Source organism: Cheilinus undulatus, linkage group 16 (genome assembly GCF_018320785.1).
Source record: "Cheilinus undulatus linkage group 16, ASM1832078v1, whole genome shotgun sequence".
In the NCBI taxonomy this organism is placed as follows: domain Eukaryota; kingdom Metazoa; phylum Chordata; class Actinopteri; order Labriformes; family Labridae; genus Cheilinus; species Cheilinus undulatus.
In genome coordinates, this window is record NC_054880.1 from 4,443,257 (window position 1) to 4,460,919 (window position 17,663).

At 41.6% G+C, this 17,663-nt stretch overlaps 2 protein-coding genes across 2 annotated transcripts; both read right to left on the reverse strand.

Moving 5' to 3' along the window:
* Nucleotides 1-599: 599 nt before the first annotated feature.
* Nucleotides 600-4,683, reverse strand: LOC121523870 (gastrula zinc finger protein XlCGF8.2DB-like). The gene is made up of 2 exons (XM_041808927.1): nt 4,595-4,683; nt 600-1,831 (listed from the first exon to the last, which is right to left on the reverse strand). The coding sequence occupies exon 2, from the start codon at nt 1,750-1,752 to the stop codon at nt 682-684; it is 1,071 nt and encodes a 356-aa protein (XP_041664861.1). The 5' UTR covers nt 1,753-1,831; nt 4,595-4,683; the 3' UTR covers nt 600-681.
* A 1,122-nt stretch (nt 4,684-5,805) lies between these two features.
* LOC121523836 (oocyte zinc finger protein XlCOF6.1-like) lies at nt 5,806-15,448 on the reverse strand. The gene is made up of 2 exons (XM_041808891.1): nt 15,336-15,448; nt 5,806-7,715 (listed from the first exon to the last, which is right to left on the reverse strand). The coding sequence occupies exons 1-2, from the start codon at nt 15,370-15,372 to the stop codon at nt 6,430-6,432; spliced, it is 1,323 nt and encodes a 440-aa protein (XP_041664825.1). The 5' UTR covers nt 15,373-15,448; the 3' UTR covers nt 5,806-6,429.
* Between the last annotated feature and the right edge of the window lie 2,215 nt (nt 15,449-17,663).

Here is a 17,663-nt window from a genome sequence, read left to right on the forward strand (position 1 = left end):
ACAGTAAGAAAATTCATCCGGAAGAACAAGGTCAGGGGACTAAAGTATAATCCATTTTTCTGTCAAAACCAATAAACGAAAAAATAAAAAATGGCACCCTTTTTCCTTTTCAACAAAAAACAAAAAAACATTTTGTTTTTTTTTTCCTTTCTGAACAAAAAACAACAAACGAAAAAAAACAAAATCAGATGACAGCCTGATATTGGCTTTTGGATTTTCCCTGTTTTGTTTTGCTGTTTTAGATCTGGAAACGAAGAAATGGAAGCACACGGGCATGAGGTAAATGGACTCCCTCCAAAATAAAATCCAAACTTATAAATTAATAATAATAAAAAGATAAGTTAGGTTAAATAGCGCTTTTATTTTTGAACAATGTTCCAGTGTTTATTATATACACCATTAGGCTCATTATGATAATTTCAGGAAATAGAAATTTAAAAAATATACTGTATATAAAAAAATAATATTGCAATATTATTGTTAATATTAATATTAATACTGTGAAATTAAAATTTGACTGCAAACTAATAAGCCTCACCTTGCAACAGCGGCACACAAACACTCCAACACACACTGCACACTAGAGGTCAGTTACACACACACACACACACCCACACACACACACACACACACACACACAGAGGGGATGCAGCTGGTCCTAACACCTGAATGTTACATGTTTTAAACCTTAACATGCCATGGCATGTGCTTTTCCAGCTGGTCTTTGAGGTGAAACCTTTCACCACACACAGAGCAGCTGAAGGGTTTCTCTCTTGAATGAATTCCCATGTGTCTTCTCAGATTATTCTTCAACCCAAATCTCTGACCACATTCAGAGCAGCTTAAGAGTTTCTCTCCAGTGTGAACCAACATGTGTCTGGTCAGGGTTATGCTTTTGTTAAAACTTCTACCACACTCAGAGCAGATGAAGGGTGTCTCTCCAGTGTGAACTCTCCTATGAACCTTTAGATTACACTGTTTGTTAAATCTTTTACCACACTCAGAGCAGCTGAAGGGTTTCTCTCCTGTGTGATTTCTCATATGTTCTGTAAGAGTAATTTTTTGGTTAAATCCTTTACCACATACAGAGCAGCTGAACGGTTTCTCTTCTAAGTGGATGTTCAAATGTTTTCTTAAATATTTCTTATGGATAAATCTTTTACCACACTCAAAGCAGCCAAAGGGTTTCTCTCCTGTGTGAATTCTAATGTGTTCTGTAAGAGTAACCTTTTGGTTAAATCCTTTACCACACTCAGCACAGCTGAAGGGTTTCTCTCCTGTGTGAATCCTCATGTGTTTTGTAAGACAATATTTGTATTTAAATATTTTACCACAATCAGAGCAGCAAAGCATTTTAGTATCAGTCTCTCTCCTCTTATTTTTGTTGTCTTCTACTGAGTTTAAATCTGACTGGTGTTCTGTTGTTCCCCTCCAATCAGCACTGTCATCAGTCTCAGGGTCAGAGGAGTCCTCATTCTTGATTTCTGTTTCAAGCTGTAAATTTCTGTCTGGGTAAGAGCTGCTGGCTACCTCTGCTCCTCCACAGTCCTCTCCATCAGCTCCTGTTTCCATCTGTTCAGTGTGTCCCCCGTGAAGATTGTCTTCACCATCTTCATCCTTTAAGTGAGCAGGATCAAAAGTGAACTTAATATGTGTCTCCTCTTGCCCTTGAAGCTGCTCTCCCTCCTGACTGCTCCACAGTTCCTCTGGCTCCTCTTTAATGTGCAGAGGCTCAGTGATCTCCTGGTTCATCCTGGAGCTCTTCCCCTCTGCTGCTTCAGAGGAACCTCTTCTTTACTCACAGAAAGCTGCTAGACCTCCTCAGGAAGACCTTAAATACAGAAGCACACATTAAGGAAAAGTGAGAGAAAAAAATTCAAATATCAATACCAGATGTTATTTATCATACATAACCCAAAAAGTTGCTAAATACTGGCTAAATGGGCTAAAGAGGGTTAAAAGTAGAAACAAGTGGCAAAAATAGATTATAAGTGGTAATACGTGGTGAAAATGGGTAAGACGTGTTGAAAATAGGTAGGAAGTAGCAAAAATGTGTTAAAAAAGTGTCCAAAAGGTGAAGAACATGGCAATGTGGCACAAATGGAATAATAGTGGCATAATTTGTTCAAAGTGGTGAAAATGGGTAAAAAGGGGCCAAAAATGTTTGAAAGTGTCTAAAAAATGTAAAAAAAAAAAAAAAGAAAAAAAAAGTGATGATGATAGGAAACAGTAAAGAGTATCTGGATGCAGCTGGGGACCTCCACCCCCATACTGGAAGTCAGAAAATTGCCGCCATATTTAATCTTCTAATACTGGAAGTCGCTGAACTTTTAAAGGGAATATTTATTATAAATGATTCATTCAAATCCTGGTAATTCTGCTGTTTGAGCTATTTATTCCAGAAACTTGCACTATCCTTGTCTACTCTATTGATTGACGTAGAGACTTGCCTCTGGCAACATGGTGGCAACATCGCCGTCCGGTCAGCCAGCCCATCTCCCATCACATATTATGTCTGTGTCAGTGATACTTGAATTTGAATCATAAATCAATTTACTAAAACTAGAAAAGCACTCAGAGAGCACAGACCTCCACCATTAGCCCTATCTCCCAATAATGAAGAATCCTTTAAAAAAATTCCTGGATCCATCCCCATGTGCCCCCCACCACAGCATTTGCCGATTACTCCCTCCCCGGTGGGGTGGAAACACGGTGAGGCAAAGCATTGGCTTCACTGTCATGGCGGAAGCATTGCCTGCTGGTGCCAACAGATGCACTGACAGTCTCAACCATGGTCTCACTGGACGACTGGAAGTTATGTCAGAGGGTGAATATTCCTCTATTCCTCCCAGCATTGTGAGTATTCTCGCTACAATTCACTGTCTTTCTCTCTGTTACGCTCCGACTCGTCTCCTTCACCGGGCGTGCGTCTTTCAAACTCTATAAACTCCAAAACTTTGAATACAAACACACGAAAAATGCTGCTGGGATTGAAGTTACTCATTTCTGCCATCTCCTGGTGTAAAGTGGTAACAGCGCAGACCTCCGCCATTAGCCCTATCTCTCAATAGTACAGAATCCTTTAAAAATTTCCTGGATCCAGACGGTGATCCGGATCACTCCCAAAATCTAGTCAGTTCTTGCTTATGCTATTTCTGACATTTCCTTAAAATTTCATGAAAATCCGTCCATGACTTTTTGAGTTATGTTGCTAACAAACAAACAAACCTGCTCGATCACATAACCTTTTTGGCGGAGGTAATTAATGTTATGTAATTGCTGTGCTTGTTAGTCTAAAAACTCACGTATTTTTCGTCTACTTGTATTTCCTTGTGTGGGGGAAATATATTCATATATATTATATTAATTTGGCGGTGATGCGTAAAGAAAAAAAGGAAGAAGACATGCAGTCCAAGTGACTTCTGGTGTTAGAAGACGAGATATGGCAATGATTTTCTGACTGCCGGTATGGGGGTGGAGGTCCTTGGCTGCATCCAGGTCCCTCTCAAAAAAAAAAGGCAAAAGTTGGTTAAAAGCAAAAAAAAAAAAAACAGCCAAAAGTGGCTAAAAGTTGATGAAAGTGGCAAATAATGACAAAAAATTGGTTGAAAGTTATTTCTGTTCTTTTGATTTCTGTGTACACAACTTTGACTGAAAGCGCTTTATACAGAAATGTATGATGATTATTATTAAAGGGGCAAAAATGGGTTAAGTTTGGAAAAAAATGTGAAATTGGTAAAAAGTAGCAATAACTACCAAAAATTGGTAAAGTACTGATGAGTGGTAAAAATGGGTGAAAAAATGGCAAAAAAGTTTAAGGTTTCAAAAAGGTGTAAAAATAGTGGTGGTAACAGGTAAAAAGTGGCAAAAAAGTATCAAAAATTGTCTAAATGAGGCAAAAAGTTGATAAAGAGCCAAAAAAAAGTAGCAGAAATGGTTTAAAATGGCATAAAGATGTCAAAAGGGTCAACACTGGTTAAAACTGATCAAGAATGTAGCAAAGGTTGATAAAAGAGGCTAAAGGTGATTCTGGCAAAAGTGTGGTGATAAAGGCTAATAAGAGGCAAACATGGTCGGAAAAAATGGTGAACAGGGTTAAAAAAGTGGTAGGATTAAACTACAGCAGACCCAATCATAGGTCGACATGATTTACAGCTCTAAAATGGGGCACCTGTCAGGATGCTAGCACCAATATACTATATTTTTATTTTTTTACTGATAGCACAAATGCTACTATATATATATATATATATATATATATATATATATATTTTATTGATAGCACCGATGCTACTAATCCAATACAAATGCATTGGAAGCTTTAATATGAAACGGGGAGGGCCCATTCACTGGTTTTTTTTTTTTTCAAGGACACAGCTGGTTCTGTGCAAGCCTTGAGAAGGATCATTCTGATCACTTCTAGCAGCTTCTATATAAATAAAAACGTCTGATTCCTCTCATTAGCCAACCCCAGAACACAGAGATGCTAGCAGCTAGCTGCGGCTAGCTCAGTCCTGTATGTCTGCTAGCTAAAGGCTGAGCTTCCTGCGACATTTAGCACAAACAGTCAACAAAACAAGAAAAAACAACAAACCTTTTAGATCCTGAAACCCCTGGACGTTTTCCACACTTCTAAAAGTCAGAGAAGAAACAGAAAAGCTATTTCTCTGGGATCATCCCGAGATGCTAACTGTTCTCGACGGGAATCTTCACGACCCGGAAACAGAGGAATCGCTTCCTGGACACTCATCTGGCCTTCAAATTAAAACTGGAGAAGGCTTAAAAATCTGTCTTTGCCAGAATAAAACGAACAACTGTTTAATGGTAGGTGGATTCCAGTGTTAAAGGTGTATTACCTCCACCTACTATGCTGGATTTATTATATTTAATAATAAATCAGAATCTAACATCCACCCTGTTCCTACTTCTTCAGATGTGTTTCTGCCATGATATGCTAGATGAGATATTTTCACGTAATGATAAAATGTTTCAGTCCGAGTTAGAATAGTTTGGAATTTATTTTGTTTTCACTTTTTAAAATGTGTTTGTTTTGAATCATTTTTCACTGCTGTTTTGGTTGTTTAGTTTACTTGTTATTTTGCATAAAAAGCGTTGTTTTAGTTTAGTTTTTATTAGTTTTGGTGTTTGTTTTTTTCTTGGCAATATAAGATACCTATCAGGGGTGAGACCAAAAAGGGCTGTTTTCATTTTATTTATTTAGTTTTGATGTTTTTACACGGCTCAGGTCCTAAAATTACTGTAGTGTGAAATCTTCTTTAACCAAATAAGGTGATTTAATTTTCTCCAGGTTTGGGTGTGCATGTCAGTCAGTCTGCTCCTTTCAAATACTAAAACTGAGATTTTAAGTCTAATTTTATTTTATTAAGTTTTGTAAGGACATAATTATGTTTTAGTTAGTTTTGCTTTTTTGGTAAAGCTTGATTTCTATGTAGTTTCAGTTAACTTTAATGATTCTTACATTTTAGTTTTAGTTAAAGCTAATAGCCTTGGCTTCTATGTCGGTATGAAGAATGAGAACTTCTTGTTTAATGGCAGATGACACCCAAAGTTAAAGGTGTATTACCTCTGCTGGAATGGTGGCCAGAGTTCCCTACTTCCCTTTGGTAGATAAATGATGATTAAATAACAGCCCTGTCCATACTTCTGTGAGATGTGTTGCTTCCATGACATGCTAAATGAGCTAATATGTTTCAAGAAATGGTAAAATGTCTCACCTGATGTGTTGTTTGTGTTTTATTGTGAATAAATATGGGTATATGAGATCTGAAAATCATTACATCCGGCTTTTATTTACCATTTTACACAGCACCCACATTCTTTTGGAACTGGGGTTGCATATTGGTAAAAGCTAAAATAAGTTTGGAAATATTGGCTTATCAGATATCATCAAAAACTCAATACGGTGCACCCCTCACAGAAGTCACTGACAGAAATGAGAGAACATTAAAGAATTATCAGATAGACCCTCTGGTTCCTTTGAAAAGACATTTTTTCCAATCAAAGAGTTTAACTATCAGTTCAATTTAACACAGCCTTACGCACATTAAATAATAGTAAAATTAATAGCAAAATAAACATTTATGATATTCAGAAGAAAAAAGGAAATAGCTCACAATATAGCCCACACTTCATTCAACAAATGTTCATCACAAGGTAAGGTGCAATATGATATAAATATACAGTTCAGTAACATAAATATGCTAAATCATACTGTTTGTTACAGTCAATCCAAGACTACCATAAAGGTAATTAAACAAAGCACAACACCAGATTAGATCCAGCTGGTTGTTCCTCTCAATAACTCCTCCTCCAGGTCTCTTCATCATTTTAGTTCCACAGCAGAACAATGAATCCCTATCTAAAACAGGCACCACTAGAGTCTTTCTGTGCACACTTTCATGTGTTGCATCAGATAATGTTCAAAGCTTCATTATTTAACACAGCAGGAAAATCCTCTTTCCTTGTATGAAGTGCCATGTGTCTGATCACATTACTTTGATTGCTAAATGTTTTGCCACATTCAGGACAGCAGGGTTTCTCTCTTGTATGAATCCTCATATGTTGTGTCAGATAACCTTTTTTCTTAAACCTTTTACCGCACTCAAAGCAGCTGAAAAGGTCATCTTCTGTGTGCCGCCGCATGTGTTTTTCCAGCTGGTCTTTGAGGCGAAATCTTTCACCACACACAAAGCAGCCGAAGGATTTCTCTCTTGAATGAATTCCCATGTGTCTTATCAGATTATTTTTCAGGCCAAATTTCTGACCACACTCAGGGCAGCTTAAGAGTTTCTCTCCAGTGTGAACCAACATGTGTCTGCTTAAGTTTCTGTTTTTGTTAAAACTTTTACCACACTCAGAGCAGCTGAAGGGTTTCTCTCCTGTGTGGATGGCCATATGAACCTTTAGATTACATAATTTGTTAAATGTTTTGCCACATTCAGAGCACATGAAGGGTTTCTCTCCTGTGTGATTTCTCATATGTTCTGTGAGAGTAACTTTTTGATTAAATCCTTTACCACACACAGAGCAGCTGAAAGGTTTCTCTTCCAAGTGGATGGTCATATGCTTTCTTAAATTTTTTTTATGGTTAAATTTTTTACCACACTCGGAGCAGCCGAAGGGTTTCTCTCCTGAGTGAACTCTCATGTGTTCTGTGAGAAAACTTTTGTATTTAAATGTTTTACCACAATCAGAGCAGCTAAGTATTTTCTTCTCAGTCTGTCTTCCTTTATTCTTGTTTCCTACTGAGTCTAAATTCAACTGGTGTCCTGTTGTTCCCTTCCAATCAGCGCTGTCATCAGTGTCAGGGTCAGAGAAGTCTCCAATAGAGACCTGAGTCTCTGCTTGTAAATCTCTCTCTGGGTCAGAGCTGCTGGCTGCCTCTGCTCCTTCATCAGCTCCTCTTTCCATATGTTCAGCTCGTCTCTCATGAAGATGTGAGTACTGAAGACTGTCTTCATCATCTTCATCATCTTCGCTCTTCACCTGGACAGGATAAAAAGTGAACTTGATGGTATCAGCTTCCTCCTGCCATTGAAGCTGCTCTCCCTCCTGACTGCTCCACAGTTCCTCTGGTTCCTCTTTTATGTGCAGAGGCTCAGTGATCTCCTGGTCCAGGCTGAAGCTCCTCTCCTGCTGCTCTGAGGGAACATCTTCTTTAGTCACCAAACGCTGCTGGACCTCCTCAGGAACACCTTAAATAGAAAAGCATATTAGGGGAAAGGGAGAACAAAGATAAATATTAATTCTTGACATGATCCCAACATTTTCTCTGACTTTTGTGTTTATGCACCAAAAAGCAGTCCAGTTTCTCAGAGTCACATGATGAATTCATGTGGGTAATTAGCCAGGTGAAAGGACAGAATAGTAGTAGTATTTGTTGAATTGTGTAAATCTGTTGTTGACTAGCCTTTTACCTAGTTTTAGTTTCTGGTTGCAGCCACCACATGTTGCTGAGAGGAATAGGATGTCAGACTGTTTTGGTAAACCTAAACAAGTAGTGAAGATGAACTTCAGATATCTGGTAGTCCTTTGATCATAAGGTCTTAAACTCCAACCTTTCAGGGGCAGGCCTGTGCAAAGACCTCTAGAGCAGTGGTTCTCAACCTTTTCAGCTTAGGACCCCAAAAATAAAGGTGCAAGAGACCGGAGACCCCCACTGTACCTGAAGGTGGTTGAACACAGCCATGAACAACCTAGACTCTTGTGCAGACAAGGCCGCCCATACGGGGGGATAAAGGGGAGAGCATTAACCTGAAGATAACCACTCCTACCAAAGAAGCAAGTATATTTTTATTCATTTTTGTGGTAGATAGCCTTCTTAAGAATGTGTTCAAATTCTTTTGTTAAAAACAGAAATAAAATGGTTTAAAAAATGGCTAAAATAGGTCAATAATGGCAAAAAATGGTGAAAAAGGTGACGAAATTGTATTCTAAAGTAGCAGAAACTGGTTAGAAGTGGCAAAAAATTGATAAAATTGGCAAAAAATAAGCAAAAGTGGCAAAACAGGCATAGTTAGTGGTAAGGGGAATTACAGAGTGGCTGAAATGACTTTAAATCGGCAAAAATTGGAGAAAAATTTGGTGAAATGGGATGAAAATTGATATAAACTGGAAAAAAAGGGTTAACTAAGGCCGGCAACACACTACAGGATTTTAAGCCCGATTTGGGGCAAGATTTGCCTCCTCCGACAATCGTGGGGGCGTATCTCGAGAGTCACGCAAATGATTTTTTGTCTGAGTAGTCTGCATGTGTGTGGTGTCAACACGATTATTTTACTGCTCCAAATCGCATCGCAGCCTCCAAAACCCAGAATCGTAAATATCAAACATGTTCTAGGTTGTAGTGCCGCGGACGGAGTACCCAGAACAACCGATGAGATCGAGCAGACCAGGTAGCGTCATGGCCAGATCATACGTACTTTCACAGCCCACAACCATGAACACAACTTTGACTTAATTTCAGCCTGGATTTCATCCCGAGTCTTATGATTTTTGCTTCACCTGTAACACATGCCAGGACAGCCTGTTGTGGAGGGACAGCAAGACGGTATTGACAGACATCCATGTTTTGTTTTGTTTTTCTGAAGTCACGTGATCACACGAGATTGTAGGCAGGTCGGCAGGTGTGTGGTCTCCAGTGATCTGACAGTCTGGCTGAGTTCTCTAGTGTGTGCATTCAGAGGATTAAAGATGAAAAATCTTTGGAAATTGTCCCGAAGTCTGTGGTCTCTCACGGTTTTAAAATCGTTTCAGATTACGTCTAGTGTGTGGCCAGCCTAAGACAGAAAGATGGGCAGAAAATGGGAGAAATGGGTTAAACTGACAAAAACTAGTATATCAAATAGTGAAATGTGGTTGAAATGGGTGTTAAAGATGGTTAAAATTGGTTAAAAGAGACAATAATGGGTCAACAGAGGCAACAATAGGTGTAAAGTGGTATCATTGATTTAAAAGTGGTAAAAACCGGCAGAAAATGTGTTGGAAAGGGTTTAAAATGGGAAAAAATGGGTTTTAAGTGGCAAAAATGTGTTACAATTGGCAAAATTGGTGGGAAAAAAGTGATAAAAACAGGTTAAATTTGAGCAAAATTGGTGTAAAGTGGCAACAGTGTAATTTAAAAAAATATTCTTAGTTCTTTTAGGGCATCTTGTGACCCCTCTCTCAGTGTCGCGTGACCCCCATGGGGGTCACGACCCCAATGTTGAGAACCACTGCTCTAGAGGGAAATGGGCTCAAAGTTTAAGAGGCACATGGAACTATGACCATGAGTTTATCAATACATAAGTCAATGAAAATGAGAATTAACTGCCGCCTCTTTTGGTGAATCATATGGAATAAATCAATTATTCAGTAGTTTTAAAACAAAAAATGTGATATTTCTGGTCCAAGCTTCTAAAATGTGAGGATTTCTGCGTTTCTTTGTAACATAGGAAGAGTTGGAGGAAGTTGGACTGTTATTAGTGACATTCAAAGACATCTGAAGATGTTAATTTGTGCCTTTGAAAATTGTAATTCCCACATTTTAACAAAATCTTGGAATGTGAAAAGGAAAAGGAACTATGATCTGCTATTTATTTGGGCGTGACTTTGGGGCAGAGACTCTGAACTTCCCTCGATCTTGTAGGAGTCTTGGTCACCTTTATAACAGAAACTTCACTGTTACTGTGATCGGAAAATCCAAACTCACCCTGACGACCACTCAACAGTCACAGAGTTTGTCTGATGATTATTTTTCTACAACCACTTTGGTTACTCAGTATTTGTCCATTTTACATTTTCTTGTTTATTTCTTTCCAGGTAAAATCTTTGTCTCTTTGCACTTTTACTATTCTTGGCTTTCAATTTTTACTCTTATCTTACAGCTTGGTTCATACATTTAAATGCCTTTTCTGTTGTTTCTGTCAATATATATTTAAATACACTATATTGCCAAAAGTATTCACTCACCCATCCATTAATGTAAATCAGGTGTTCAGTCACTTCCATGTCCACAGGTGTATAAAATCATCACCTAGGCATGCAGACTGTTTCTACAAACATTAGTGAAAGAATGGCTCGCTCTCAGGAGCTCAGTGAATTCCAGCGTGGTACTGTGATAGGATGCCACCTGTGCAACAAGTCCAGTGGAGAAATTTCCTGGCTCCTAAATATTCCACAGTCAACTGTCAGTGGTATTATAACAAAGTGGAAGCCATTGGGAACGAAATTATTGAGGCCACGTAAAATGATGGAGCGGGGTCAGAGGATGCTGAGGTCATAGTACACAGAGGTCGCCAACTTTCTGCAGAGTCAATGGCTACAGACCTCCAAACTTCATGTGGCCTTCAGATTAGCTCAAGAACAGTGGTAGAGAGCTTCATGGATGGGTTTCCATGGTAACAGCTGCATCCAAGCCATACATCACTGCACATCAGGCTAACTGGAGTAAACACAGCAGGCTAACTGGAGTAAACACAGCAGGCTACCTGGAGTAAACACAGCAGGCTAACTGGAGCAGACACAGCAGGCTAACTGGAGTAAACACAGCAGGCTAACTGGAGTAAACACAGCAGGCTAACTGGAGTAAACACAGCAGGCTAACTGGAGCTAACACAGCAGGCTAACTGGAGCAGACACAGCAGGCTAACTGGAGTAAACACAGCAGGCTAACTGGAGTAAACACAGCAGGCTAACTGGAGCTAACACAGCAGGCTAACTGGAGCTGGCACAGCAGGCTAACTGGAGTAAACACAGCAGGCTAACTGGAGTAAACACAGCAGGCTAACTGGAGCTAACACAGCAGGCTAACTGGAGCTAACACAGCAGGCTAACTGGAGCTGGCACAGCAGGCTAACTGGAGCAGACACAGCAGGCTAACTGGAGCTGACACAGCAGGCTAACTGGAGCTAACACAGCAGGCTAACTGGAGTAAACACAGCAGGCTAACTGGAGTAAACACAGCAGGCTAACTGGAGTAAACACAGCAGGCTAACTGGAGCTAACACAGCAGGCTAACTGAAGCTAACACAGCAGGCTAACTGGAGCTGGCACAGCAGGCTAACTGGAGCAGACACAGCAGGCTAACTGGAGCTGACACAGCAGGCTAACTGGAGCTGACACAGCAGGCTAACTGGAGTAAACACAACAGGCTAACTGGAGCTAACACAGCAGGCTAACTGGAGCTAACACAGCAGGCTAACTGTAGCAGACACAGCAGGCTAACTGGAGCTAACACAGCAGGCTAACTGGAGCTAACACAGCAGGCTAACTGGAGTAAACACAGCAGGCTAACTGGAGTAAACACAGCAGGCTAACTGGAGCTAACACAGCAGGCTAACTAAAGCTAACACAGCAGGCTAACTGGAGCTAACACAGCAGGCTAACTGGAGCTTACACAGCAGGCTAACTGGAGTAAACACAGCAGGCTAACTGGAGTAAACACAGCAGGCTAACTGGAGTAAACACAGCAGGCTAACTGGAGCAGACACAGCAGGCTAACTGGAGCTAACACAGCAGGCTAACTGGAGCAGACACAGCAGGCTAACTGGAGTAGACACAGCAGGCTAACTGAAGCTAACACAGCAGGCTAACTGGAGTAGACACAGCAGGCTAACTGGAGCTAACACAGCAGGCTAACTGGAGCTAACACAGCAGGCTAACTGGAGTAAACACAGCAGGCTAACTGGAGCTAACACAGCAGGCTAACTGAAGCTAACACAGCAGGCTAACTGGAGCTGGCACAGCAGGCTAACTGGAGCAGACACAGCAGGCTAACTGGAGCTGACACAGCAGGCTAACTGGAGCTGACACAGCAGGCTAACTGGAGTAAACACAGCAGGCTAACTGGAGTAAACACAGCAGGCTAACTGGAGTAAACACAGCAGGCTAACTGGAGCTAACACAGCAGGCTAACTGGAGCAGACACAGCAGGCTAACTGGAGTAAACACAGCAGGCTAACTGGAGTAAACACAGCAGGCTAACTGGAGCTAACACAGCAGGCTAACTGGAGCTGGCACAGCAGGCTAACTGGAGTAAACACAGCAGGCTAACTGGAGTAAACACAGCAGGCTAACTGGAGCTAACACAGCAGGCTAACTGGAGCTAACACAGCAGGCTAACTGGAGCTGGCACAGCAGGCTAACTGGAGCAGACACAGCAGGCTAACTGGAGCTGACACAGCAGGCTAACTGGAGCTAACACAGCAGGCTAACTGGAGTAAACACAGCAGGCTAACTGGAGTAAACACAGCAGGCTAACTGGAGTAAACACAGCAGGCTAACTGGAGCTAACACAGCAGGCTAACTGGAGCTAACACAGCAGGCTAACTGGAGCTGGCACAGCAGGCTAACTGGAGCAGACACAGCAGGCTAACTGGAGCTGACACAGCAGGCTAACTGGAGCTGACACAGCAGGCTAACTGGAGTAAACACAACAGGCTAACTGGAGCTAACACAGCAGGCTAACTGGAGCTAACACAGCAGGCTAACTGTAGCAGACACAGCAGGCTAACTGGAGCTAACACAGCAGGCTAACTGGAGCTAACACAGCAGGCTAACTGGAGTAAACACAGCAGGCTAACTGGAGTAAACACAGCAGGCTAACTGGAGCTAACACAGCAGGCTAACTGGAGCTAACACAGCAGGCTAACTGGAGCTAACACAGCAGGCTAACTGGAGCATACACAGCAGGCTAACTGGAGTAAACACAGCAGGCTAACTGGAGTAAACACAGCAGGCTAACTGGAGTAAACACAGCAGGCTAACTGGAGCAGACACAGCAGGCTAACTGGAGCTAACACAGCAGGCTAACTGGAGCAGACACAGCAGGCTAACTGGAGCTAACACAGCAGGCTAACTGGAGCTTACACAGCAGGCTAACTGGAGTAAACACAGCAGGCTAACTGGAGTAAACACAGCAGGCTAACTGGAGTAAACACAGCAGGCTAACTGGAGCAGACACAGCAGGCTAACTGGAGCTAACACAGCAGGCTAACTGGAGCAGACACAGCAGGCTAACTGGAGTAGACACAGCAGGCTAACTGAAGCTAACACAGCAGGCTAACTGGAGTAGACACAGCAGGCTAACTGGAGCTAACACAGCAGGCTAACTGGAGCTAACACAGCAGGCTAACTGGAGTAAACACAGCAGGCTAACTGGAGCTAACACAGCAGGCTAACTGAAGCTAACACAGCAGGCTAACTGGAGCTGGCACAGCAGGCTAACTGGAGCAGACACAGCAGGCTAACTGGAGCTGACACAGCAGGCTAACTGGAGCTGACACAGCAGGCTAACTGGAGTAAACACAACAGGCTAACTGGAGCTAACACAGCAGGCTAACTGTAGCAGACACAGCAGGCTAACTGTAGCAGACACAGCAGGCTAACTGGAGCTAACACAGCAGGCTAACTGGAGCTAACACAGCAGGCTAACTGGAGTAAACACAGCAGGCTAACTGGAGTAAACACAGCAGGCTAACTGGAGCTAACACAGCAGGCTAACTAAAGCTAACACAGCAGGCTAACTGGAGCTAACACAGCAGGCTAACTGGAGCTTACACAGCAGGCTAACTGGAGTAAACACAGCAGGCTAACTGGAGTAAACACAGCAGGCTAACTGGAGTAAACACAGCAGGCTAACTGGAGCAGACACAGCAGGCTAACTGGAGTAAACACAGCAGGCTAACTGGAGCAGACACAGCAGGCTAACTGGAGTAGACACAGCAGGCTAACTGAAGCTAACACAGCAGGCTAACTGGAGCTAACACAGCAGGCTAACTGGAGCTAACACAGCAGGCTAACTGGAGCAGACACAGCAGGCTAACTGGAGTAAACACAGCAGGCTAACTGGAGTAAACACAGCAGGCTAACTGGAGTAAACACAGCAGGCTAACTGGAGCTAACACAGCAGGCTAACTGGAGTAAACACAGCAGGCTAAATGGAGTAAACACAGCAGGCTAACTGGAGTAAACACAGCAGGCTAACTGGAGCTAACACAGCAGGCTAACTGGAGCAGACACAGCAGGCTAACTGGAGCTGACACAGCAGGCTAACTGGAGTAAACACAGCAGGCTAACTGGAGCTAACACAGCAGGCTAACTGGAGCAGACACAGCAGGCTAACTGGAGTAAACACAGCAGGCTAACTGGAGCAGAAACAGCAGGCTAACTGGAGTAAACACAGCAGGCTAACTGGAGCTAACACAGCAGGCTAACTGGAGTAAACACAGCAGGCTAACTGGAGCTAACACAGCAGGCTAACTGGAGCTAACACAGCAGGCTAACTGGAGTAAACACAGCAGGCTAACTGGAGCTAACACAGCAGGCTAACTGGAGTAAACACAGCAGGCTAACTGGAGTAAACACAGCAGGCTAACTGGAGTAAACACAGCAGGCTAACTGGAGTAAACACAGCAGGCTAACTGGAGTAAACACAGCAGGCTAACTGGAGTAAACACAGCAGGCTAACTGGAGCTAACACAGCAGGCTAACTGGAGTAAACACAGCAGGCTAACTGGAGCTAACACAGCAGGCTAACTGGAGTAAACACAGCAGGCTAACTGGAGCTAACACAGCAGGCTAACTGGAGCTAGCCGAATGACACAAACTCTTCCGTTCGTTGATCTAAAACAAATCTGTGTCCTCCGTGGGTCTAAGCGCGAGGTTAGAGGTCCTAAAAGGCAGATTTAGTCTGTCAGTAAAGGGGTGAAGGCCAGAAAACAAAGATGGAGCCCTCCGCGGCTAACAAAGAGCTCTGTGTGGGTGTGACCGATGAAGGCTCGACTTCCTGCAGCGCTGACGGGAAACGAGTTTCAAACAAAAGATAGAAAACCAACCTGAGGGACCCTGAAACCCTCCGGACATCTTCCACATATCCAAGACCCAAAGAAGAACCAGAAAGGCCACGTTCCTGGGGTCTCTCAGCTCCTGGACCGAGATGCTAACTGAACTCAACGGGAATATGAAAGACCCGGAAACAGAAGCGTCACTTCCTGGACACTTATCTGGCCTTCACAATAAAACTGGCGAGGACTTTCTTTTATGTGACTCCTTATTCCTTATTCACCTATCTATCTATCTATCTATCTATCTATCTATCTATAAATTAAAATTAATAAATTTATTGAACTAACACTTTTTAAAACACACAGTTACAAAGTGCTTCACAAACCCCAAAAGAGGCCGACAGATAAGCAAACAAACATAATAAACATACCCCCAATAAAAAACACAACCAACATACTGAACGTTCAGTTGCAACACATGTACATACAAAAGTAAAAAAGGGGGGGGGGGGGGGGGTCTCTGCAGGTTTCAACAAGTCAAATTTAAGACTTTTAAAGACGTTTTTAAGACCATAATAAATACAATTTAAGACCCATTTCACATCCATACTGGCAAAAAAGTAAAAAAGACCTGAAGGGAAATTGGAGGCCCAGAATTACTTGCAAAGTATATGTACGACCCTATAAAATCTTTTTTTTTTTTTTGTATTTTTTGCCAAATTCTGTTTTTTTCCATGTTAATGTTTTTTGAAATTCTGATTTTTAATCTCCCCACTAATTTTACCATTAAAAGAGTGTCTTGTGTATGTAAATGAATCAAATGTTCACTAGTTAAATAGAAATAACCTTAAATGTATTGAAAAAGGGCCACAGTTGGCCCAGGAGCCGTTGTTTGGATAACACTGGTATAAAATAACTATAACCAGTGTAACAGTCAGATATTTCCAACATGTTAAGACACATCACTGCTTTTAAATCACGTCTTAAAACTCATTTTTATAGACTTGCTTTTATGTGACGTTGTCTTCTTACTCATTCCTATTCCTTCAGTCATCGTTTTATCTCCACTTTTGTTACATTACACCTATTTTTGCTGTTTTACTGTTATTATTGTTACTATTAATTCTTTACTACTTCTGATTTTTAGCTTATTTAGTACCTTTTACTCTTCTTATTCATGTTTTAATATCTCGTACTCCTCTTACTGTTTTGATTTTCTATATTAATGATCTTGAGTTTTTAATTTAGGCAGTTCTTACTGGTTTTAGCTTTTACCTTTCATGCTTGTTTCATTTTCGCGTTTTCGCTCCTCAGACATATTCTTTTACACTTATTCTTCCTTTACAATTTTACTTCTCTTAATGTTTTAGTTCTTATTGCTTCTCTTTTACTTGCCTTTTAAAACTTCAGTCCCCTTGGTCTCAGGTTCTGTGGTTGGGTTCCTGTGTTGGCCGGGTACCCGTGGGTTCTTATGATGTCTTTGTTTTAATGATGTCCCAGGATGTCTCAGCTCGGGTGTAGTCATGTGAAACATATCAAAGCTCTTATGACTTCCATGGATTTATATTTCTAATGTCTCAGTAATGTTGTTGCTTGGGCTGAACCTTTAGTTTGGTTTTGATCTTGTTTAGGTTCTCTCCCCTTGAGCGTTCTTCTGTCTTTGTTGTTGTGTTTTGTTGTCTGGCTGCTTTGTTTTTCTGAGTGTGAAAACACTTTGTAAAACCTTGTTTTTAAAAGTGCTATATAAATAAAGTTATTATTATTATTATTATTATCCAAATGTATAATCACATCCTAACTGATGTTTCTAACGTAAATGAAGGAATCCTCCTGTTCTCTCAAACACAGAGTGATAGTAACTTAATAAGAAGGTCACGTTACAGTTAAATGGTTAACAGTAAACCTGTAAATGTTCTTCACTCTCTCAGTCTGTAACAGTCCATCAGTCTGATGCTGCATTGTTCTCCTCCTGACTGTAACGGTTCTCTCCTCATCTCTCTCCATCCTCACTGTCTGTCCGTCTGCCTCATATCAGACCGCTACGGTAATGCACGTTAATGTTGGCTCCTTAAGCAACCAAAGGGAACTACAGTATCTACGGAGGAATTATTAAGATAACTGTTCCCTGAATTTAGCATCATTTAGACTTCATAAAACCTGGAGTCCATCCAACTTGAATATTTTGAGCCTCCGAGGGGTGAGCGGTGTGCCTCGCACGCAGACACACCTGTCTCTCCCTCTGTGACTCAGGTGAGGGGAGGTAAAATAACTCCAAGCACAGATGAGTTTTCTTGAAGGTGCAACGTTAAGTCCCACGGTACTGTGTACTATGGGCTATGTGATGTTCGCCGGTGTTTCGTGCAGCTGCTTTGACATGCT